This window comes from Nannospalax galili, unplaced genomic scaffold (genome assembly GCF_000622305.1).
Source record: "Nannospalax galili isolate Female #2095 unplaced genomic scaffold, S.galili_v1.0 scaffold281, whole genome shotgun sequence".
Classification (NCBI taxonomy): domain Eukaryota; kingdom Metazoa; phylum Chordata; class Mammalia; order Rodentia; family Spalacidae; genus Nannospalax; species Nannospalax galili.
Genome location: NW_008349068.1, coordinates 7,211,673 through 7,238,559, shown reverse-complemented (window position 1 = coordinate 7,238,559; position 26,887 = coordinate 7,211,673). Strand labels below are relative to the sequence as shown.

Genomic DNA, 26,887 nt, shown 5'->3' with positions numbered 1-26,887 from the left:
TAGCAACAATTCTGAAAATTCTTAGTTGCTTCTAAGTGATACATGACATTGTTGGTAGACAAAATAATTCGTTATTGGCTATGTAGCCTGTGGATTTTCATCAGGACCAGCTGTGATGCTGTGGACAGGCAATGGTTCACCAATTAAACTGTGCACACAAAATCCAAGCAGTTCAACATATGTGTGGACACATATTTCTGTTGATTTCTTTCAGCTTGTAAAAGTTAAGGATGATACGTTGACAGTAAATTCAACCATATGGACATAAAAGCCAGGAAATGTTCTGCTAAGAATCAAGGGCACAATAATGCTGTGTTAAAAGAAATGACAAATAAGTCTACCACACACATGGTGAAAAAGGAAAACAAAACAACTTAAGACAGAATGCTCCTGTCAAGAAAAGGTTTTTCTCGGTAGGATACAGAATGGTTGCCTAGGAAACTGATGCTAATTGCTGCTGCTGATGGAAACTAGTCAACAAGGAAAGCACTGTGTAGTTCCAAGTGTTCTGTTAAACAAACACCCTCAATAAATTCATAAAGGAGAGGGACAAAGTGAAAGTTCTTTGCTTCTACTCCTTGCTTAATTTAGAGAGTAAATGGCTCCTCTGAATCTATTTCTTCTAATCAACTGGTGATGAAAGAAATTTAAAAAACAGACTATTGGGTGAGGGATTGTTTGTTTCCCTGGCACCTTTGCATTAATTTAAGAGGCCGGTATCGGTGGCACATCCCACTGTCAGACTCCTATTGATACACAGTGCTGTGACAGCCAACCTTGCAGCTATACACCTTTGCTTACTGGCCATGTCTCCTGAACACTTCTAAAGACAGTGATTAAAGTATGATCTAATTTACAGAGGAAACTACATTTTAAGTAGAGTTAATTAATGAAGGTAGAGACATCTAAGGAAAGAAATCATATCTGTACAGCACTGGTACCTGCTTAAACTTAAGGAAGTTTGTTTTGTACCCACTGCAGACAGTGTAATGATGCTTAATCATTACTGGGAGATACAAGATGAGTTAGATATGGTGTTCCTACACTTGCTGTCTGGGCAGGCATGCTGTAGGGAAAGCTGACTGGACTTTGCAGTGCGGACAAGGATGGGAGAGCACACATAAAGGAATGGGATTGAGAAAGCATATGGCCAAGTGCTCAAGATGTGTTTTTAGTTGCTTCTGAATTTTGCTTAAGAACAGTTGGATAGGCAGATGCGGCTGTAGCCAAACACTCTATTCTTTTAATAAAGTTAGATTAGCATGGATCCCCTGGAAGAGACACATGTGGCTTCTTAAGGATTGGAAAATCAGATTTCCTAAGAGGTCCTGAAACTTTCATAGGAAATGTCAGTGGAGCTCTTTGAAAAAAATGTGTTGTTTCCTTCTTTATATATAAGAACAATTTCTAAAACTGGATGTATAAGTTCGTCTTTTAAAAGGAAATTACAATTTTAATATTTCTTGTACAGTGTCCTTGATCACAAAGCAGTTGACCAATTCTTGTTTCTAAGAGTATGTCTAGACTACTGGGTCTCTCTAATTTTTGATTCTCCTTGTCTTGGGAAACCATGATCTCCCAAATTCTACAGGCACCTCCCATGCCTCAAGAGTGTTTTACCTGAATTTGTAGTTTGGGTTTATCTTCCTAAAGAAGAAAAGGTAAAAGCAAAAAGGTTCTCAGAAGACTGAGAACCTTGGTTTTGCTTTTCCCTCCCTCCCTCCTTCTTTCTTTCTTTCTTTCTTTCTTTCTTTCTTTCTTTCTTTCTTTCTTTCTTTCTTGTTACCTTTTCTTAGGTAATTGGGAAATTTGACAGAAAACAGAGAATGACTTGGTCTGACAAAAGTGATAAAAAGGTAAATTTTTAATGTCATCACCAAATTAAAGTGTCTCATCTGAAATTATGTAGAATACCATGATGGGAATAGCTCAATATTTTAATCAAATAGAATTTCCAAAATCTTTAAGAATAATCTAATAACCGACCTTTTCCCATAGATCTGGTGATGATTTGCACCCTGAGTTTATGTAGATTTTCCACTTTCACTCCTGTCAGTGGACACACAGGAGAGCTGAAAATCATCATTGCTGAAGGCCCAGAAGACTGAGGACAGTTCCTCCCAGTGAAGAAATGTTCAATATTTCTCAATGTAACATGCATGGGAGGATATTTTTTTCACATTAAAATATTAAGTTCAAATTTATCAAGTGATATCAGTCATAAGATGCTAATGGATCAACTAATGACTAGAAAGGAGAGCGATGATGCCAACAGGCAAACTCTTGCACATAACCCTAAATGTCCTAAGATCAGATGTGTAAAGTAATATGGTCCAGAGAGCATTTGATGATCTGAAAATACTTTTTTCTACCAGGGCAGCAGATCGTTGCATGAAAGTAGGGGACCGCTGCTGTCCCACATAAAAGAATTTCCCCTTCTAACTTGTGGTTTTTGTAGTGGCTACTTTTCGTGTTGCAAAATTAATTCATTTTTTCTTATTGCAATATATTCACAAAAATTAGGCAAGAGGGGTTGGAGAGAGGGCTCAGCTGTTAAGAGCACTTCCTGACCAGCATGGTAGCACACACCTTTAATCCTAGCACTCAGGAGGCAGAGACAGGTGAATCTCTGTGAGATTGAGGCCAGGCTGGTCTACATAGTGAGTTCCAGGTCAGCTGGGTCTATGGGAAGAATCTATCTCAAACAACCCAAAAACTCAAACAAAATAAAACACAACACAACTAAACAAGGTACTGCCTGTTCTTGCAGTGAACCTGGGTTCGATTTCCAGAACAGACTTGGTGGTTAACAACCATCCCCAACTCCAGTTCTGGGATGTCTGGCACCTTCTTCTGGCTTCTGTGGGCATTGCACACATGGGTACACTTACATACATGCAGGCAAAACACTCATACAAAAAACTGGGGGCTGGAAAGATGGCTCAGTGGTTAAGAGCACTTATTGCTCTTTCAGAGAACCCAGGTTCGGTTCCTAGAACCCGTATGGTCACTAATCCAGACACAACTCCAGTTTCAGGGGATCTGCCCCCTTCTTCTGGCCTCTTTGGGTATTGAATTCATGAATGCACTTGCATCATGCAGCCAAAATACTCATATACATAAACTTTTTTTAAAGTAAAAATGAATTAGGCAAGAAATGGCCTGGAGAAAATATCTTACATGCTCAGTTTTGATCCTCTGTTAACATAGTGCTTTTATTTTTTTAAGGAAAAGGCAAATTTTCACAGCTCAGTGTATCTAAAGTCCCATGCTAAAAAAAATCAAAGCAAGAAAAGAAAAAAAATCAGTCTTCTTATGCCGAAATTTGTGTTGTGTTTTAGAAAATCACCAAGGACAACAAGTTTATTCTAATAGGTTTTTTGGTTTTGTTCCAATGGTGGGGATCAAACCCAAGGCCTCACACACGCAAGGTAAGTGCTCTAACATGAGCTATACACTAACCCTCATCCCAATCCTTTTCACACTTTAGTTTTAAACCTGTACTTTCAAAGCTGATGATAGTCAAAGGCCAATTTTTAAAGGAAGAAGACAATGAGTCTGTGGACCCAGATGCAACGTGCTCTAAGGAGAAAAAGAATTCAATTAATTCACTGACTTTCTGAGCTGCTTATAAGAAATGGGTATCTATATTTAAAGCTATTATCCAAAAAGAAAATGACACATTATAGGAAGCTTTTTTTAAACAATGAGACAAAATACGCATATCTAATTGAAATCAAAACCCTTTGCTAGGCTGGGGATGTAGTCCACAAGTATAATGCTTGACGAGTATGTACAAGGCCCTGGGCTCATTGCCCCACACTGACTACAAACAAAAATCATTTCTTCTGTATCAATGTATAATTTTTCCCATTATTTCAATATGGCAATGCTGGATGCTGTTTCCTATCTAAAATCTTATCATCTGCAAGTCATATTATCGACTGAGTTGAAAAGGGGGAAAGTGTGCCATCAGCCTGAGTTTCAAAGTCAGGGGAGGAGCATCTTTCTGTGTCAGTAGTGCTACACTCCTCTGAAGTGGCATGATTAAGCCAGCGACAATTTAAGGTTTGGAGTGTCTATTTGCTAGAAAGGAGATTTTCTGCATTCCTAACCTAGAACAGCAAAACAATTTTTATCATATAGCCAGAGGACCAAAGACTACCTGCAGTTTGGCATTCTGATCACAAGATATTTCATGGGCATTTTCAATCCAAGCCAACATTCCATGGGGTTCAATTTTGCAAGAGTGAATATAGAAAACCATCCAACACTCCCTTGTTTCTTAGCTTCTATGTCTGGTCAGAAGGGTTATCTGAACTTTACATATTATTTCCAGTGCAGGAGTTATCAACAGGAAAGTGTCTCCAATGAGACGTGTTACCTGTTTTTGTCACTCCCAACACTCACCCTCTTTGTCAGACCAGCTGAAGTCCAGAGACATCTTTCCACTGCAGCAACCAACAGTGCTCTCCTCTTGACACCGAAGCCAGCCTTCACTCAGACATTCCCAATTTACCTCTTTATTCCTATCATATCTTTTCAACTCAATTTTTCTCACAGATGTATTGCTCACTCTGGTAGCCTTCTGTAGAACCATTTTGTCTATGACATTTCTATTCTCTACATTATACGTGGATCCTCAGTCTCTTCCTGCCTTAATTAAAATATTTCTTAGTATTCAAGCTGTAACAGAATCATCACCACTGTTTGCAGATTAGCCCTGGAAATCTGATTCCTCCTTCTTATCTACCTGCATCTAACACTTTGTAAAATTTTGAATATCCTTGCAATAAAATGTAAATGCAGATATTTCACTGTCATTTCTGTATTCTGATAAACAACACTTAGCATTTGCATATTTGTTAAGAGTTGCAGGAGAGCCCAGAACATATGCTTTTTTCTTTCTTTGCTCAACAGCATGGCTGGGTTTAGATTGTATTTTTTATGAGTGTAGCTGAATAGTGTGATTCATTTGGTGAGAGTTTCTGCATGCTGAGCTCATAGCAGGAGGTTCAGTCTTTACTCCCAGGACTTACAATGCCTGGCCAGATAAGGCTGAAACTACCAGGGCTGCCAGTAGCACCAGTTGCTCTCATCATCTGCTCTGAAAGCAGAGCAGGTGCATGTGTTTTGTGTAATGTGCTAAGGAGCAGCGAAGCGTGAGGGAACAGGGGGAAAGAAGAAATGCTCCACATGCGTAGCAGAAAGAGTGAGTACATCTGAGCAGCCTGTGGAGCAGAGAGGAGTGAGTGGCGGCTGCCTCACCCATACGCCCCATCCACGCGATAACCTCCCAGCTGCAGGAAAAGCAAATTTGAACCCCAGATACTCATAATTTTATGACAAATATTTTTCTAATGTCAACTATTGGTACTGCCAAAACGTCTTTATATATGGATGGATGCAGGAATATGTACTGATATATTCGTTTTCATATTTTTCAGGTAACAGACTATTGTTTGATGAGGAATAGATTTTTGTAATTGAGAAAATTATTTGCTCAAAATTGAAACCACATTGTTTCCCTTTTTTCTATTTTGTGAGGAAGAATATTTATAAATAGAGGGAACACATGAAGGTACTGCATAATAATGATTAAAGCAAAGGCTTAACCAGGCAGAAATAACTCTCAGAAGAGCCACTTCCATGACCGATTATTTTCTCTTGTTCATTTTAAATGGAAAACATTATGAACTGCTAAGAATTTTTCTCTAAGTGAAAAAAAATTTAAGCCTCAAAAATGGAAAAAAAAACATTAAAAATATGATGCAAAATGTAACAGTAAATTAGAGATGAGAAACATGGTAAGATTTTGGAAAAGACAAGAAGGGGTGAAAAGTTGAAAAAATACAATATAACTAAATTATATTTACACTTGATTCACACAGAATACCAAATTGTCCTTAGCAGAATTCTATTGTGTTGATGATTCAGGACCAGTAGAATCATTCTTCCAAGTGTCAATCAAAGAGTCAGATGAAATACTTTTTGTAGCATTTCTGATGTGGTTCAGCCATTTAGCACAAAGCAAGACAAATGAGATGGATGCACAACGGGTGTGGGAGGCTCAAGAACGGCAGGAATAACCAAGGTGCAAATTAGTACGAACTTTAAAATATCATGTCATATTAGAGCTTTGTCTTCACAACTCGAAGAGTTTGTACGTATTTAAAATTCCACAGAATAAAATCATACTTCAATTTGTTGAGTCATTGGATTTAATTGAAACAGTCTTGAGAAGCCAAGTTTTCCTCACATTTCATTCAGAACTACTGGTTTAAAACAACGTTATCCCACTTGACTTTGACCAAAAAGCAAAAATTATGTATATAATTGTATATTTAAATGAAAAACTTTATTTGGTGCCCATTCTTTAATTTGTAAAACATGGAAAGCACTATCTGGTGTTATCCGCTATGCAAGCCAATTCCTTCATAGAAGCAAGCGACATCATTCTTTATGACAATGTGCATGTAAGTCAGCCCTGATAGGCTCAGACCCTCTAGTCATCAACACGACAAGCCAGAAAGCATGACAGAAGTGAATACCCAGACCCAGCTTCATCTGGTAGAGAGACCACACAAGACAAAGCAAACACAATAAATACAAACCTCATGGAACTCCCTGTAAAGACACGGGTCCTTGTCTTGCTCACTCTTTGTAGCCCAAGTGCCTAACCTTCATGAGGAAAATACTGACAAGATGCCCAATTTCTGTTTTCATCCGTTGGTGCGTCAGGCCAGATGTTTTGCTGTGAGGCCGTGTGGTTTCCTGCAGATCCACCCCTGAATGCTAAGTAACCGATCTGCACACGCCTCTCTGCGCCTTCTCTGCGGAGCTCAGGGAAATGGCAGCCAGAGCAATGAGTGGTTGGCATGGCAACAAGAAGAAAATCTGCAACCTCTTGTATTGTTAGGCCAGCTTGTTTATTTGCCTCAGGGGCTGGAGCTTTAGTCATTTTGCAGGAGAAATGGCTCTGCACTATTTTGCTCTGCATACATTAATGTAGTAATTCGTACCATAGGTCATATTTTAAAGGAGATCTCAGTTTAGAAATGGAGACAGGCGAGAATAGGAAGGCAGCAAAAAGAGGGCTTCAATTTTCTAAGGTTGAAAAAGAACAGAGAAGAGCTTAGAGCACACTCAGCTATGTGCCTGTGAGAGCTGCAAACCTTTTCCTCATTGTGCATTTTCAGGCTTTAATCGGTAATCTCTGCAGCAATAAGTTTATGTGTCTGGCTCTGTGGATGTTAAAATGCAGGGTGAGGCTATACAACCCCCAGCTCCCCTTGTAAGGGACACCTCTCCCTTCCTGGGAGGGTGGGGTGCCCTGGAAAATAGACCTCGAGAATGGGAAATACCGAAATGCTAGAAAAACAAAGGCATCAAGGGGAATGGTGGGGAGTGAGGTGAAGAAATACCCTCCACTTTGTATATTTACCCCAAAGAGCTGAAACAAAGCCACTGGATCCTTCACTTAGGCAGAAAACTGGGAATCATCTTATTATTTCATACCGTGCTCTAAAAGTATGAGTGAGATTTTTGCAACAGAACTGCGCCAGAGGCAGTGGAAGGAGCACTTTTCTGAAAGGCAAGTCACTTGGACCCTACAGCAGTGATCCCACAGATGGTGGCTGTGTCCAAGGAGTGAAGGACTGGGAAGTTTGTCTTCTGAGCCCCTTTCAGCCCTCAGTCATGTTATCTGTCACTATGTTGAGAGAGTGACCAGATTCCATTCATGTTTTTTAATAAAGAACAAACCTTGATATTAACAAGATTAATCCTGAAACCCAGGAAAGATAATTCTCCTCTAAAAGAGTCTTGATAGCCAGAAACATGCTTACAGAGCCACATAAAGGATAAAATATGTCAAAGAATACATATGACTTCTTGGGAATAGAGCAATTCAAAAGAAAAGTGAGTTTCACTGGGTTCCTGAGCACTGATTTCCCAACTCAGTACCCTCATCTTCTTGCTGTGTGTCTCTGGGTAAGTCACTTAACCATTCTATGCCTTAACCTCCTCATTTGAAAATAAAACCCCTAATGACAGATATCTTCATGCCCCCCCCCAAACATGGATTGCAATCAAGGCTGTGATGGCACTTTATGAACTGAAGAGCCATGTGGAAGTGTGTGACACCGTATAGATTTCCAAGGTATATACGTGTGTCCTTCTATGTCCTTGGGGGCATGGGTGGGTCCAAGATTCCTGCTACACCCAAATCTGTGGATGTTCAAGTTGCTTATATAAAATGGCATGATATTTAACACAGCCTTTGCACATCCTCCTGTATAAACTAAACCACCTCTGTACTGCTTATCATTGATACAATATAAATGCTGTGGTAATCGATACACTGCATTGTGTAGGGGACAATAACTAGGAAGAAAATGTCCATACATTGTTATTCAGTAAGATGTGATTTTTTTCAAATATGTTTAATTCATAGTTGGGTTTGTATTTGGAAGTGGACCCCAGATAAGGAGGACTGACTCTATTTCTGTGATTGTTCTGGGGTTTCCTTGAGGGTTGAAGAGAAATCAGTGTTTTCTTTTCTATCTCTAGATAGATGCCAATAATATTCAGAGTCAGATGAGAAACACACAATTAATACTACACAGATCTGGATTTTACAATCAGAAAGAATTATATTCAAAATGATTTCATAATCAAGTCCAGTAAGGATAAGATTTAATGTAATAGTGAGATACCAAATGAAGTAAAAATCATTTACATTGCCAAGTCATAAGCACAGTGACTATAGAAATCAATTGCTTCTCCTCATTCTTAAAGTGTCATTTGAACAGTAACTTAAAAGTTCTGCACTGGCATGGTGGTGCATGCCTTTAATCTCAGCATTTGAGGAGGCAGAGACTGGTGGATCTTTGTGGGAGCAAGGCCAGCTTGGTCTACACAGAGAGTTCCAGGTCAGCTGGGGTTACAAGGAGATGTTGGTTTTTTAAAAACATTTTACCTCCTAAAATGGTTTTCTGATCAAAATCTTATAGGTTTTATAAATCAGTCCTTTTCTTTTGTAAGTAACCTCATGCCATTTCAATATAAATTCTAACATAAGTTTGAGCCTTGCTCCTGGACAAGAAACTTATAGATGAGATGTCTAACTGTCCCTCTGAGTTGGAACTCTGTGGGGACCAAAATATATTCTTCTTGGTTTTTCAATAAAGTAGAAATGAGAAGAAGAGATTATTAAAGCCATCCTGTTTATCAGATATGTTTTGGAAAGCAATGTAAAAACACGACCCCTTGTTCTTAACATAATACAAGTTTTCTGCATAATAAGAGTGGCTGAATTCTCAATAGCTTCACATTTTTAGAAATGCTTCTGTGGCATAGCTTTAAAAAGAATACTTTAGTAAAAAGAGAGAAGTATCAAAATTATAATTGAGAAAATAATTCTATCCATCTTTCTATGGTCTATGTTTAAAATGTATGGACAAAGACAACATCTAGAAAAGCAGAAAAGAAACAAAATTTAAAATACTATTGCCTTCTAACATCCTGCTCTCTCAACCTTGGTCTCATTACATAAGATCCAAGATAAATTGAACATAGACTTGCATCTTTAAAATGTCTTATGGCCCATAAATGAGAATTAATATTTAACGGACAGACAAGAGAGAATCAGGTAGGATACTAGACTGAAAGAGGCTCATTCTTAGGAAGGAAGGATAGGAGAAAGACATGATGCTTGCCATTCCTTGATCATGAAGCTCTGTTTACAGAGATGAATGCAATCTAAAAAGCTTGGAGTAAAGATTCATTTCTGAAAATGAAGAGAACCATAGCAAAGAAGAAATGGAGGAAACATTTCTGAGACAACAAGGAAGGTCCTGGACACTACAGCATGTAGCCAAGGACCTGTGATCATGAGAAATGTTTCATGTGAATAGTTTTGTTTGCAGATTATGAGCAGGAGGAAGTGCACTACATGCTACACTGCAGGTGAATGAAACAAGAATGAGTGGTTTCTGTCTCCTCGGTCCTCCTAGAAATGCTTGCCTTAAAATACAATGCCAGTTTATACCAGTGTTCTCCATCATCAGAGCATAGTGTTCTAAACGACACGGCTGAGACTGAAGGTGATTTGATTTTACTAGGGATGGTTTTCAATACATATTTTAAGAAACAGTTCTCTATACACCATCAATGATAACAGTCATTTTATTAAGGTAGTTTGAGAGAAATTGATGCATATTAATTTATCCTTGGTGTTATCTTAATAAGTATGAGAAAACCAAGCTTTACATTTTCTTCTTCCTGCAGCTCTCTGTGCTTGTACATCTTAGAGATTCAACAATTGGCCCATTATTTTTAGAAAGAAGTTAGTTTAAAAATCACACCATAGTTTGGATTGAAAGCATCACTATAGCAACCCAGAGATGACCATGTACCACCTCTGTCTCTATGAGCTTACGTATAAAAGTTTGGAAATTAATTGCCCAAGATAACATAAGGCATTTAATACATGGTGAGGTGATTTCACAAAAAAAAAAAAAAAAAAAAAAAATCCTGGATGTTCCTGAAACAATCACTTAAAAGAAATATCTGTAAACCTGTTTTTAATTTATATTATTTTCTCAAAGAAGCTGGCAAGGACACATTGACCTGAAAAATATATCTTTCTGATTTTAAATACTTTAATAGACCACCAAACAAAATAACAAATGCTGCTGGTTATCCACAGCTTGAGCGAGCACACTATGTACAGTGACTTTTTGTCTTAAGTGTATTGCAAGCCTCCATGGAAGTCAATGAGGAAGCACAAAGCTAGTCAGGCATGGTGGCTCATATCTGTAATCCTAGAATATGGAGGCTGAAGGAAGAGGATCACTTTGATTTCAAGGTTAGCCTGCACCATAACTATATGGTTCAAGGCCAGTGAGTTCAAAACAAAGCAACAACAAAAAACTAAAACCAAGAGACAAATCTAGACCCTTCAACAGTTTTGAATTAATGTGAAAACAACTGTCTTCTTTTGGCATTTGCTTATTCATTCAGTCACTGGCTTAGTATACATTTATTGGGTACTGTAGGTGGAATCCCAGGTGCTGCAGACTTTGATGAACAGAAAACTCTTGGTCTGCCCCATTATCTTTTTCCTTTCTCTTAACTGGGATGTTGCACCATGCCTTCATCCCCTCATTCCTCATCCTATGGAAGTCCTCTTTGCAACCTTCACATCCAAGTCTTACTCTCAGCAAGCTACAATGTACTGAGCTGTGGATAAACACTCCGCCTTCAAGAGTGCCTGAAGATCTTGTTGCCACCAACAGTGGTACTAACTCCTGGGACCACTGACTTTATATACTTGATAGTCTTTTAAAAATCCTCACTGTAACCATGAAAGGTAAAAAGACTTTTATTTCATTCTCAATCGGAATTTCTTTCTAATAGCCTGTGGAATGCTACAAAACTTCTGAATTTCCTGATTCAAGTAAGGCACCGCCACACTCTTTTCTGTTGTGTATGATTTCCGCTGGCCACTGACTTTGTATCCAAGCAACTGCTCAAAGTCCACCTTAGCAAAGAGGATATGCCATCTTCAAAAGGAAACTGTGATTTAATGTTTGGTTCATGAGGCGCTCGACAAAGGTTGAGTTACCCTGTACTTCATTGAGTATTTATAATATCTTGATGTACCCCTGTGAATTTATTTGGTGCATCAAGAGAAATTTTGGAAAAATGGCCCTAAATAAAAACAATTCATTTTCAATTTTGTCTTCCTGTACTTCTCATTTGACACTTAACATACTGTGTTTTGTATGCAGACTAACTTACATAGGGGGCATATTCTATAAGAGTCTCAGATCCATGGAATCTAAGACCAAATGTTGCATGGAAGTTAATATAACACTTGGGGGGTATATAGAAAAACATCCATAGTAGTTTGCTGAATTTGTATATAAAAATTATATTATGCATTTTGTGGTTTCTGCTCTTCTGTTTGAAATAATTTCCACAGGTCCCTATTAAAAGTTGAATATGAATAGATACAAATATACATACATGCAATTTGAACCAAAGACCTAGTATATGCTACGTATGTGTTCTACCTCTGAATTATACCCCATCCTTTATAGATGGTTTGACAAGAGTGTACAGTGAGTAAACATTGCAGATGAATTGATGGGTGTAGAAAATAACCTTCAAATAAGAAAGGGATGACTTTTAAGGGAATAGTGCCTTTCTTACTACTTGTAGTTTGGTCACTCTTTTGAGGAAGTGATTTGCTATCTCTAAGTTTAAATACATATAATTCTGAATTACAGAAATGATGATGAGGAAATTTATAATATAGGGTAGTATTCTGTTATGTTATTAATAATCTATAATAACTGTACCATTAAAGATATTATCAATGATAGTGCCCAAAGAACCATTAGTGGAAATCATGCTTTGAAAAGAAGTGCTTAAAAGTAAGTTTAAATATTATATTCTTCTTGAAGCATCAGCATATTATTTTTTTAGGCAGCTGAGAAACTGTGAAATGGTTCCTATATATGATCATAAATGCCCATTTTCCTTCTTTCATGTTTCCATTTCTCTTTCTTCTGTATTTTTCAAAGTCTGGAGAGATTTTACAGTTCTTTCTATTCTAAAAAGAAATATGCTTCAAATCGATCTTTTAGATTTAGGTCCAATGTCATGTAAGATAATAAGAAACTCTATGTGATATTTTCTTTTTCAGTGGGTTAAAATGCCGAGAATTTTGAGCAAAATATACATACCCTGGGTATTTTGCCTGTAAAACCTGAAGTGATAAAAATTAAACAGGGAAACAGGATTAAGAAGACAACCCTTGGGGAAAATCAGGCTAGCTGCCACGTTGCTTTGCTCCCTTGGGTGTCATTTCTCCTGACTGGAATTTCAGCCTTAGTACGAGTGAAAGGACCAGCTGCTGTAAATTAATTCACTTTCAGACTAACCCGACTACAAAGCACAAAGCCAGTCCTGATGGCCACTGAAGGCCCTCAGTTACCTGCTGTTTCTCTGTCTGCCGAGGTCAGTTCTCCATTGATCCCGTTCTCTTTGGTATCTGAATAGGTGCCCTGTGACCCATGCTCCCCAAAGGCACCCTCCTCCTCCTCTCTGAATGGGAATCCATTGGCGCTGCGGACCAGTCCTTCCCCTGCGCCACCTTGGTCCTTCATCTCGGGTGGGTGCGGGTGTGCAGCTGCCTCTGTGAGGGGAGCTGCCGTCCAGTGAGACGCCTTTGCTTCTTCTTTCCGCTCATCTGCCATGCTTCAGAGCTCTGTACTGCCTCCTGCAAGTGGAAGGCAGGCAACAGTAGTTATCACTTAGGGGAAACCTTATGATCTGAAGGTATTGGTCCCCAATAGGAAAAATTTGAGGTCAATTCAGTGTCTTGCTGCATTGGAGAGGCATGTTCAATAATCATTCTTTATAAATATTAACAACCAGCCATTGTGGACACAATTTTTATATTTACATTGTTTTTGCAGAGCATTTCTGAAATATTTATTCTTCCAACATAAGATCATATTATGTATATTCTTTAAATAGACTTAATTTAAGGACACATCTTAACCAATATCATTGATGCATGGTCTTGAATGTTGACTGGTATTCAAGAAATCCTTCTGTACCTGGGAAATCTGCAGTATCAGAAAACTGGGTAGAAAGGGGCCAAAGGAGGGATTGCAGAAAGAAAAGATTGCGTTATCAAAAATGACTCAACTGTTCTTTAAAAACAACTTTCAGTGGAGCCAAGAAAAGACCAACACTTAGTTTCGAAGGCATTCAATTCAAAGCAGGGTAGATATGCTTTTCTGAGTGCTGTGATTTAATGAAAAATTGTTTTGGCTAAAGTTTCCAACAAACTGTTTTCAACCCTATCTATAAACTAAAGACATTTGACATTTTTATATTAACACAAATCTTACAGAAAATAATAGTATTAGAGCTATATCCCACTTTATGACATCATTTCACTGCCAAGTCAAAATCTGAAAAAGTTACATCATTGACATGAGTGAGGAAACTATAAATTATAGCAAAGGACAGATTGGCTATGGAGGAGGTATTTTATTAATGAGTGAATGGCAGATACTATGCGACCATCTCCTACATCCAGGTGCTGCTAACTTTAGAGACAAATGATTCATCACTCAGTTTGGAAAGCTATTGCCAGTGATGTGCGGCCTCATTGGTGACTTGTTGTCCCCACAAAAGGGATGACAACATATGTGATGACTGTCTCTAATGGAAACCAAGAACAACTTATTTTTATATCATAAGAGTAACCAAAGCAAAAACTTCCAAACAACAAAAATTGTGTTAGGGCAAGTCCACTCCTTACTACCAGCTGTTGAGATACTGCAAATAAATTAAACTATTATGGAAGTTAGCTTTCCTACCAGATTTCCAAGAAGTACCTGTTTGTTTCTGAATCTACTTTTTATTTATTTATTTATTTATTTATTTATTATTTATTTATTCAATTTATGTGTGTCAACATGTGTGCCACATGTGGAGGTCATAGAGAACTTTAAGGAGTTCGTTCTTTCCTTCACCTTCACACGGGTTCTAGGGCTTGAACTTGGGTCCTCAGGCGTCATTAAGCACCAGACATTTACTTGCTGAGCCACCTTGCTGGCCCTGTTTCTGAATTTTAATGCTGCTTCCTTTGCTTTTTATTCATATCAAGAAGAGTGAGATGAGTCCATTCATTTAAACTAATTTAATCATAACACCAAACTCCTTCAAATTTGTTTTAAAAATTATTTTGTTTATTTTTCTTAAAACCATATTTGAGCAAAACATAAGAAGCTTATCTTTAAAAACATCAGTTGAAGGACTTATGAATAAACCAGGAGCATCTCTCTATCACCTACAAAATGCAGAGAACTTCATGTGTGCCAAAGAGCATTTTTATCTGTATGTATAATGAGGACAACAGTGCCTGGTCTGGCTGCTTACAAAGTTAAAGCAGAATAATACAAGAGAAATACAAATTGTTATATTTGCTATAAGATCTTAATTGTGTTACCAGACATTATACCACCAATCATCATATATAAAACATTTTACATACTTTTTCTGGAATTTCTGACCATAGGAACGTGAGCTTGAAGATGTGGTCAAGCGCAAGAGAGTCTCCAAGAGTTATGCAGTTTGGGAGTCTTTTAGATAGTCCCACTGAAGGGGTACGCCAATTGCCTCACATTGCGTCCCTGTTCAGCATAGAAGAAGCCAGAGTGGTCAGCGTCCCTATTCCCTATTGCCAATTTGGGTAACCCCTTCAGAGGATGGCATGAAAGGAATAGGAGATAGGAATTGGCTAGGCAGTTAGGGTAAAAAGACCTCAAAGAAATGTAGCCAGGTTCTTGGCTAAAAGTTAAAATGTTCTTGGGCCTGTGAGCAACATACTCTGTTCTAAAGGCCAAAAATGTCAAAAGTATTTGGGAGCTTGTATCTAATCCGTAAAAGATTTTAGAGTTACCTCTTCAGAGGGGGGAATGTTGGAGGGGAGGGAGTGGGTATGGATTTGATCAAAACACCTTATATGCATGTATGAAATTCTCAATAAAGTTTTTGTAAAAGTTAAAAATAAATAAGTGAATAAATGAAATTTAAAAAAAAGAATGAGACTCTCTTGCAAATATGTCCTCAACTACTACAAAGGACAGAATAAGCATCCCACGAGGCATGGCCAATGTCCCACAAATCGGACCTGATGGGAAGAATGTGTCCTCAGAACTAACCTCTCCTGTGTACATATAAGAAATGAAATAGTTTTTATAAAGATTATCAGGCAATGTTCTACACACCATTCCATGCTGATCTTGTCCAATCAAATATCAAAATACTGTTTCAAGAGTCTACACATTGCGCTTTTTAAATTGTTATGGTATCGTCATGTAACTTAGGGATGAAGAAAATTATTCAGATTAAAGCAGCAACCTTCTAGACATGGGCTTGCTTCTCTTAGCAAGTTAGCCTCTATGTGCCTTAAATTTTTTTGTTTTCTTTTACCTAGGCACGCCAATTTCACCTAATATCACACTTATAAATAAGTCAATGTTCTTACCAACAAAATATTACCTGACTATGTGATAAGTTGCAGGTTAGTTACTCAGACATCACTTAAGTTTGAAATGCACATAGTCTAACCATTTATTAAGTCAAAGTCCCCTTAGGAAATTTCAAGCTGGAAATGACATTGCTCTGACAAACTCGGATAGGAGGTGTGACTGGGAAGAATGCTGCTCCAGGGGAAAAGCTTCTTTCATCAAAAGAGACAGTATTTGGCCAGGCTTATTCATAATCACAACTGATTGTTAAAATGCCACTGATAGAATGACACATTTCACAACTGATTATTAAAACTCCATTCATAGAATGACACATTTCACTTAAATTTCTAATGAAACCTGTGGGGTCACATTTTTTTTTTATTGCTCAAAAAGGAAATTCCCTTATAATTACAAATGAAGACAGTCTCATTGCTTCTGGATGCAACATTGTATTTCCCTGAATCTCTGCATCTGAAAACTTTGAGAATGTGGAATTGAAGAAGGTAAAGAAACTGAGACAAAGGCAAATCCTCTCCAAATCCACAGAAGGAAATTCATGAGTCCGAGGAATTGCAATATTCTGTTCCTTTTACGTGAGGGTAAAGACTCTTCTCTCCAATTTCCTGTGGATCATGTATCTTCTCTGCCCAAATAGCCATACAGCAGGGCATCTGCTCTTAATCTCTGGCTTGATAAAGATCTGAGGAGGCCGAGACTCTTCTGCCTTTCCCCACAAAGCTTCACAGGACAATCTGAGCAGGGAAATCTGAATTTGTGATACTGATTCACAATTTATAACATATTTCAGTGGTTAGAATTAAACACAAATGCTGATATGAATGAGGATATGATTGCCTGTGACATGGATTTTAAAAATCCAAGAAGTTCAAGTTTCTGTTTATATTACCATGAGGTACTTCCTTTGACTATCATATCGTGACTAGCATGAGACTTATTGCAGGGCCTCCATCTTTTCAATTGCAGTGTATAGTTACAACAAAAGGCAAAAGAGGATCATTTATCACCAGAAAAATTAGTTACAGATCAGAGCAGTGAACTTCAATCTTTGCTGTCATTCATTATTAGCTTTCTCCTAATAGTTCAAGGTTCTCCAAGGACAGACTTATTTCTTCATCAAAGGTAAACTTTGTGTCCTTAAAATTCCATCTTTTTGCCTCAATAAGCCTTATTTGGTACTGCTATTCTGATGGCCCTGACAAGAATATGCATGCATTTATGCCATCTTCTAGAACACTGAACACTCAGATCCATTTCACCAATGGATGAATATAGGAAATATAAGATTCCTCAGTGTTTATTGATCTGTTATTCATTTTGATTTTAAGAATATAAGTCAAACCATGAAACTTCACATCATTCAGATCTCTACCTCACTGAAGATTTAACCTAACATCTTTTAAACATATTTTATTTATTATTTTTATTTTATGCATATGAATGTATTGCCTGCTTGTGTGTAAGTGTACTTGTATTGTGCAATGCCTGTGGAGGTCAGAGGAGGGCATTGGATTCCCTGGAACAGGAGTTATGGATGGTTGTTGGGCAGCATGTGGGTGGTGGGAACCAAACGTGAGTCCTCTGTAAGAGCAGCTAGTGCTCTTAACTGCTGAACTGTCTCTCCAGTCCCCTAACCTAACATCTTATAATAACATAACTACTATAACCAGACTGCATCAGTCTTTCTATAGACTGATTTGATTTCTGTGATGGTTTGAATGAAAATGTCCCACATAGGCTCCAAGTATTTGCTGGATGTCCACTTGCTCTCTTGCTTCCTGTGCCTGAGTGATGATGCAAGAGTTCAGCTTCTGTTGCTCCTGCTCCAGCCATCTCCAGCCACCATGCTTCCCTGTCATGATGAACTGTAATTCCCCTGGACCTACAAGCATAAATAAACTCTTCCTTCTATACATTGCTTTGGTCAGTGTTTCTATCACAGCAATAGAAAAGTGAATAATACAGTAATTGGTACCAGAGAGTGGGCTGTGAAGAACCTGACCATGTGGGATTTTGAAGAAATGTGGAAGACTTTGGAAGTTTGGGCTAGAAAAGTGGTTGATTGCTCTAAGCAGAGTTTTATAGGCCATTCTAGTAAATGCCTGGAAGAAAGTAGTGCTGAGAGAGGGAAATAATACTTAAGCAGCATTTAGGATATTTTGGCAAAGAATCTGACTGGAGTCTGCCCTCGACGAGGGAAATAAGGACTTAAGCAGCACTTGGGCTGTTTTGGCAAAGAGTCTGGCTGGAGTCTACCCTCAGGCGGAAGAAATGTCAAGACAGCCTAATGTAGAAATGGTGGCATGGCTATTAATGGTGAATATTATACAGATTTACAGTGAAAAAGAGCAAATGGGGCAGAAAGAAATACAGAATGTACAGGATGGATTGAAAAAGAGCACTAGGAAGACTAATGTTGGAGCCCTGGCATGTGATGGATAGGATTCCATTGATAAGGAGATTAAAGTGATTAAGGAGGGGCCTAGAGATTGGGACTTAAACAATGGAGAGAATGCCTCCAGGGCAAGACCACACCCAGTTAAGCCTCCAGCTTGTGAAAGCAAAATGCTGCAGGGACCACTGAAAAGAAAAGCTTCTAAAATGGATAAAGCAGGCTGGGGTCCATCCCAAACTTGCAGCCAAACTTGGCAGTATCGTTCACTTGGTGCTGGCTTTAGTGGCATGAAAGATGCAAGAATGAAGGTGTCATTGGTTCTTCCTCCAAGGTTTCAGCAAGCCACTGAGGCCAGGCAGCATGCAGCAGGGGTGTCCCTGCATAGAGAAGGCCCTGATAGGCCATTGTATGAGGTTGTAAAGGTGAAGCCTGGTTGGCAATGGAGACCCAAGAAAACATCCATGATGCCAGAGCTGTGAGGCATCTTGCCAAGAAGACCTGCATACAGAGAGTAGTACCAGCACAAGAGAGAGATGTGTGTTGCATGCAGTAAAGCTAGAGAGGCTGAGCCATCTAAGCCCTTTGGAAGTAAAGGCCCAGAAGTTGGATGTGGAGCTACTGGATTTGGTGTTTGCCATGCTGGTTTTTGGTCTTGTTTTGGTCTGGTATTTCCTTACTATGCCTCCATTCCTCCCTTTTGGAATGGTAATGTGTATTTGGTTCCACTGCATGTTGAAAGTATGTAATTTGTCTTTTGATTTTATAGAGGCTTACAGTTAAGATAATTACCTGAGTCTCAGAAGAGACTTTGGACTGTGGACTTTTGAATAGTATTGAGACTGATACTGCCTATGTGGACTTTTAAAGTTGGACTAAACGCATTTTGCATTTTATATGGTCATGAGCATATGGGGGCCAGGGGGTTGAATGTGATAGTTTGAATGAAAATGTCCCCCATAGGCTCCAAGTATTTGGACATTTTGTCCCCAGAAAATGGTGCTGTTTGGGGAGGTTTTAGGTGTGGCTATCCTGGAGGAAGCACATCACTGGGGGTGGGCTTAGAGAGTTCTTAAGCCTTGCCAGATCTCCAGTTGCATCTTGCTTCCTGTGCCTGCATGATGATGTGAGAGCTTAGCTTCTGCTGCTCCTGCTCCAGCCACCTCCAGCCACCATACCTCCCTGCCATGACGGACTGTATTTCCCCTGGAACCCTAAGCTCAAATAAACTCTTCCTTCTATAAATTGCTTTGGTCAGTGTTTCTATCAATGCAATAGAAAAGTGATTAATACAATTTCCAAGTAGAAATAGCATATGAATTAGTTTCTAAGTCCACCTAGCATATGTAAAGTTGTTCAGTTTTGTTTTGAGTTATATTTAGTGCATGCATATTTAATACTGCAGGGTAAAACAAGTATTTTCCATGATATTGATTAAAAGATGTTAGTATCATAAATTGAGTCCTACTATTAGCAAAAAATCTCAGCTCTAGTTAATATACCAACTGATAGAGGCAAGAGATGAAAGGAAAGGAGTAGAAGGACCGATAAAAGGACAGAAGAAAATAAAGGAGACAGCTAGGTGTAAAACAGGAGTACCATAGAGAAATGCAATTCCTGATTTTAAGACACACATATTCCAATTTCAATTACTAGACAAACTTTTACCTCACATTCTAATTAACGTATGCCCTTGGAGAGCCATCTTGTCGCTTATGGGTAAGTCTACATTGATCAGTGCTATTACTTAACAGATTTCTACTATATTAAGATTTTCTTGTATTTAAATGTATCTTTAAACATTTCTATAGGCATATGGGTATAAATGCTCTATGTTTCAAAACAGTGATTTATACTGAAGTGTCTGTCTGACACTTAAAGGAATTCATATTTTTGTGTTTGTGAGAAGTGAACTTGTCCACAGGCAGCCCCAAAATATGCCTCCAAATGGGTTGTCTATATCTGACAAAATAGACTTCAAAGCAAAACTAATCAGAAGAGATAAGGAGGGTCACTTCATTCTGATCAAAGGAACAATTAACCAAGAAGATATTACAATCCTTAACATACATGCACCAAACTCTGGTATACCCAAATTCATAAAAACAATACTACAGGACTTTAAGACACAGATTAACTACAACTCAGTAATAGTAGGGGACTTCAATACCCCACTGTGTCCATTAGACAGGTCAACTGGAAAAGGAATAAACAGAGAGACATCTTAATTAAATGGATCCATCTATACATCAAATGGACCTAACAGAATTCTTTCAAATATTCCACCCAAGCATCAAAGAATACACTTTCTGGAATGTTTTCTAAAATTGAAAACATACTGGGCTCCAAACAAACCTCAACAAATACAAAAATATTGAAATAATTCCATGCATTTTATCAGACCACAATGCAATAAAGTGCTCTGGAAATTGTTACTGAATATGTTAAAGTTGTAATGAAATGCTTCTTCTAATCATGTGGTTCTTAATTTAAAAAAATAAAATTTAAAAAAAAGAAATTAAGAAAGAAATAAAAGTATTCCTGGAACTAATTGATAATGATTACACAACAAACCTTCTGGGACACTTTAAAAGCAATCTTAAGAGGGAATTTTATAGCTCTAAGTCCCTACATTAAAATTTAGAAAAAGCCCAAATGAATGACCTGACACTGCAACTCAAGACATTGAAAAGGCCAGAACAAATGAAACCCAAACCCAGCAGAAGAGAAGAAATAACAAAAATCAGAGCAGAAATTAATGAAATAGAAACAAAGAAAACAATACAAAGAATCAATGAATCTAAGAGCTGGTTCTATGAAAAGTTAAACAAGATATACAGACCCTTACCCAGTTAACCAAAAGAAAGAAAGAGCATATCCAAATAAACAAAATCAGAGATGAAAGGGGAAAGAAACATCACAACGGATACCTCAAAGATCCAAACCATTATAAGGGAATATTTTAAAAATCAAATGGTTGGATATCTAAAATCATGGAAACTCTAAAGTTAAACCAAGAAGAGATCAACAGTTTAAACAGACTCATAAACATATAAGGAAATTGAAACAGTAATATAAAGCCTCCCAACTAAAAAAAGCCTAGGCCCCCATGGATTTATAGTAGAATTCTACCAGATGTAAAGAAGACATCCAACCAGTAATATTTAAATTACTCAAAATGATAGAAACAGAGGGAGAACTCCCAAATTCCTTCTATGAAGCCAGAATCACTCTAATACTCAAATTAGGTAAAAACACAACCAAAAAGTAAACTATAGACCCATATCCTTAAAGAACATAGATGTAAAAATCCTCAACAAAATACTTGCAAATCACATACAGATGTACATCAAAAAGCTCATTCATCATGATCAAGTAGGCTTCATCCCAGAGATGCAGGGATGTTTCAATATACGCAAGTCAACAAACATCATTAATCATATAAATGGACTCAAAGACAAAAACCACATCATCATCTTAATAGATGTAGAAAAGGCTTTGACAAAATTCAGCATGTATTTATGTTCAAAGTCCTAGAGGGAACTGGACTGGAGGAAACATACCTCAACATAATTAAAGCTATAGACAACAAACCCACAGCCAATATCATTCTAAATGGAGAAAAACTGGAAGCAATCCCATTAAAATCAGGAACCAGACAAGGATGTCCACTATCTCCACTCCTTTTCAACATAGTGCTTGAATCTCTGGCTAGAGAAATAGGACAGGAGAAGGAAATTAAAGTAATACTAATTGGAAAAGAGGAGGTCATATTATCCCTTTTTTCAGATGATATGATACTATACCTAAGAGATCCCAAAAGTTCCGCCAGAAAAGTCCTAGAACTGACCAACACTGTCAGTATAGTGGCAGGTTATAAAATCAATCTACAAAAATCAGTAGGCTTTCTGTATGTCAATAACAAACAATTGGAGAAAGAATACAGGGACATGCTCCCATTCACAATTTTTGCCAAAAAAAAAATATATATGTATCTTGGAATAAATCTGACCAAAGATACTAAAGATCTCTATAATGAAATTTTAAATCATTAAAGAGATTGAGGAAGACACCAGGAGATGGAAGGACCTCCCATGCTCATGGATTGGAAGAATTAATATTGTGAAAATAACCATCCTACCAAAAGCAATATATAAATTCAGTGCAATCCCAATCACAATCCCCATGACATACTTCACAGAATTAGAAAAAGCCAACCTTAAATTCACATGGAAGCACAAAAGACCCTGGATAGCCAAAGCAACCCTGAGCACAAAGAGCAACACGGGGGGATTACTATACCAGGTCTTAAAGTATACTACAGAACTATAGTCATAAAAACAGCATGGTACTGGCACAAAAGTATACACATAGATCAATGGAACATCATTGAAGACCCAAACCTGAATAAGGCAATTTCAGCCACCTAATATTTGACAAAGGTGCCAAGAACACACAATGGAGGAAAGGCAGCATCTTCAACAATTGGTGCTGGCAAAACTGGATCTCCACCTGTAGAAGAATGAAACTAGATCCTTATCTTTCACTTGCACAAAAGTCAACTCCAAATGGATCAAAGACCTCAATGTGAAAGTGGAAACCCTGAAACTATTAGAAGAAAATGTTGGCAGTCACTTACAAGATATAGGTGTAGGAAAGAATTTTCTAAATCAGACAGAACTTCCTTAGGAATTAAAGTCAGCAATCAACAAGTGGGGCCTCATTAAACTAAAAAGGTTCTGTACAGCAAGAGAAACAATTAAAAAAGTGAAGAGAAAACCTACAGAATGGGAAAAAATCTTCACCAGTGACATATCTGACAGAGGTTTAACACCCAGAATATATAAAGAACTCAAAAAACAAAGAATTGAGAAACCACATGACCCAATTAAAAGATGGGCTAAAGATCTAAACTGAGAGTTCTCAAAGGAAGAAATAAAGATGGCTAAGGAACATCTCAAAAAGTGTTCAACATCATCAGTAATCAGGGAAATGTAAATTAAAACCACCCTAAAGTATCACCTTACCCCAACCAGACTGGCTAGGATCAAGAGAACAAATGATACCAACTGCTGGTGAGGATGTGAAGAAAGGGGAACGCTCATTCACTGCTCGTGGGATTGCAAACTCGTGCAACCCCTATGGCAAACAGTGTAGAGAACCCTTAAAAAACTAAAAATGAACCTACCATATGATCTGGTTATACTACTCCTTGTTATACACCCAAAGGACTTATCCCACTGTAGAGATACTTGTACAACCATGTTTGTTGCTTCTCTTTTTACAATAGCTAAGAGATGGAAGCACCTTAAGTGCCCCTTAACTGACAAGTGGTTAACAGAAATGTGGTATATTTACACAATGGAGTTCTATTCAGCAGTAAAGAAAGATGAAACAATGAAATTTGCAGGTAAATGGATGGATCTAGAAACTGTTATACCAAATGAAGTAACACAGACTCAGAAAATCAAACAACGTATGTTCTCCTTCATATGTGGATCCTAGCACCAAATCCTTTTTGAATTCTGTGTCTTTCAATAAGATGATGCTGTCCTTTAATAAGATGATGGTGCATGAAATAACTACCATCATCACGACTTCAGCTGTGCCTGACTGCTAAACATCCTCACAATTGGGTTTGCTGATGGTTGTGGTAATTCATTAAAAGAGGGCCAAGCAGGGTCATTGGACCCTCACCAGATTATCCAGCCACTCTTCCCAGCCAACTGTATGTAATTTAGCCCTAATCACGCATGGTCTCCTAGATTTGGGGAGGGCTAAAGTATATAACCTGGGGAAGGCTAGGAAGGAAGGCATGACCCATCCTGGATAAAGGCTTTCCAGTGTGCATACCTTCAGATAGGTCATATATACACCGCAGCAATGCCTCAATTATCTTGGTAAGTAAGCTTAGGAAATTCATTGGTTCCCCAGTAAAACTTTAATCAAACAATGGCTTGACACAAGAACCTTAAAAGGGAATAAGCATTGCTTAGTATTCCCAGGAAAAGAATTCTCACAATAGATGGAAAATTTATTTGTCAATGTTATTATGTCTCATATTTATTTTTTTTAAAAAGAAAATGAGAATGTAAAAGATGTTAAAAGTATATGGGAATGGAGATATTTTCCAAAATAGAAAAAATGAGAAAGCCTAAGCAAGTGATGAAGGTCTATGTAGGTTTGTTATGATATATAAAGGATGAAACAAAAATAATAGACACATAATCTTAAAATTTCTAATGTCACAGTTTAGTCAACTAGTTTAAGTAACAAAATATATATTTAGTCAAGGTTTATCTGAGAATATTTTGTTTTATACCCAAGCTTTATCTATGGAGCAAATGGTAATTAAAAGTACCAGACTGGTAGAACTAACCTTATTGGATGTTTAACAGCCATACTTTGAGGCCTATACAAATGTGGTCAGAGGGACTTAAAGGCCAGTTTTTTGTCCCTTGCCTTCCAAGGTTGACTAAGTTCCAGGGGACTATGGAACACCTCTCAAAATGTCCTGGACAAGTGGTGAGTCACTTGTCCTCTTGTTCAGGGAGGCCATGGAGACCCCATGAGATGGAGTTGAAGCAGTGTCCAGTCTACAAAGAAGAGGGTCAACTCAGAGGAAATATCTTATCCATGCTGCCAAGTGAAGCCAGACATGGTTGAGAAAGACCTTTGACTTATCTTCATATAGGTGGAACTGGTAAAAGAAAGGAGCCAGGGGCTCCACCCAGGCCCATGTGACCCCTGAGGAACAGATCCTCAAATGACCTTAAGTGTAAAAATAAATTGATTTATTTGGGCAAACTCTATGGTCTTAAACACCCCAAAAGAAAGTATAACCAAAGAGCTACAGTCATAAGAAACAGAGGTAGAATAAAGATATCAGTATATTTCTTTAAGAGTTCAAGGGATTACACTTCCTAGACATTAGGCTTAAGTCCATATAAAATTTATTTAGATAATTATCTCTCATTGATGATTTTGTTCCTAATTAGAAAGTGCTGCTCATATGTAAAACTTCAAATCTTCGTCTGGTATACTGTAGTGCCCACCTGTAGCTAAGGGAGACAATCAGCTATTATTCTAAAATGATGGGTAGATTTGTTTTCTCCCCCTATCTAGAAGTCTTTGAGAGGGACTGACACTTATTCTAACCACTCCAACAGCTATCAAAACACCTGAAAGCAAATTCTGACTCCATCACTCTGAAGTCCAGCCTTCACAGACAAAAGAAAAATGAGTAGGAACCCAATAGAGGGATGCTTTCAGAAGCTCTTGTCAAGAAATTCCAATGGACTCTGATATGAACATTTGAAATTTGTCCTGGTTTTCTATCTAGAACTTGTAAGGCTAATTACTCTTACCTTTACTTCTCCTTCACATACCCTATTCACCAGTCAAGGACTTTCTTTTCTCTCTACAGTTAAGAGTTATGCAATTTGGGAGTCTTTTAGATAGACCCACTGAAGGGGTACTCCAATTGCCTCATCCTGTGTCTCTGTTCAGCATGGAAGAAGGCAGAGCAGTACGTGTCCCAATTCCCCATCAGCAATTTGGGTAACCTCTTCAGAGGATGGTGTGATAAGAATAGGAGGTAGGGATTAGCTAGGCAGTTAGGGTAAAAGGGACCCCAAAGAAAAGTAGCCAGTTTCTTGACTTAAAGTGAAAATGTCCTTGGGCCTCTTAGCAACATATTCTGTTCCAAATGTCTGTCATTCAAAAATGAGAAAAGTATTTGGGAGCCCTTATCTAATCCCTAAAAGATTTAAGGGTAACATCTTCAGAGGGGTAGTGTTAGAGTAGCAAAAACCCCATTTAAAAAAGAAAAAAAGAAAGAAAGAAAAAGGAAGTTTTCAGAAAAAGTGGTGGGGAGATATGGGAGGTGTTGGAGGGGAGGGAGCGGGCGTGGATTTGATCAAAACACCTTATATGCATGTATGAAATTCTCAATAAAGCTTTTTTTTTTTAGTTACTAGTTCAATGTTTATTTATGTGAACAATGAGAAATAATATTTTCACATAGAAATTGCTTTATGGACAGTTTATGCCGATCACACAAATGATTAGCCATTTTAGGATGGCTCTGGGCAGAGATGAAGCAACTGAACATGGAAGAGGAGAACCACGGAGGGTAAGAATGTATCCCCTCTGAGATAGGAAAGGTGCTAACCATGGCCCTAGGAACATGGGGGAAAGGAAGCAGATGAAGCAGGTAGAATGTAGCACCTAAACGTGTCTATCCAGGGCCAGGCATGGTGGTACACATCTTTAATCCCAGCACTTAGGAGTCAGAAGCAGGTGGATCAAGGGCAGCCTGTTCTATAAAACAAATTCTAAGACAGCTGGGGCTACAGGGAGATCCTGTCTCAAAAAAAAAAAAAAAAAAAAAAAACCAACCATCCCCACCCAA

The 26,887-nt window shown here is 38.0% G+C and overlaps 1 protein-coding gene across 17 annotated transcripts in view; it reads right to left on the bottom strand.

Moving 5' to 3' along the window:
- Map2 (microtubule associated protein 2) overlaps positions 1-26,887 on the bottom strand; it is a 310,297-nt gene that overhangs the window by 59,506 nt on the left and 223,904 nt on the right. For 16 of the 17 annotated variants that reach the window (XR_003851599.1, XM_029569952.1, XM_029569954.1 and 13 more), the window contains one exon: positions 13,007-13,291. Coding sequence is in view for 15 of the 17 variants with exons in the window: in XM_029569952.1 (XP_029425812.1) it covers positions 13,007-13,268 (262 nt within the window). In the remaining 2 variants the exon portion in view is untranslated. Of the gene's footprint in view, positions 1-6,614; positions 6,803-13,006; positions 13,292-26,887 lie in introns of those variants that run through there. The other variant, XM_029569961.1, reaches the window with a different exon arrangement.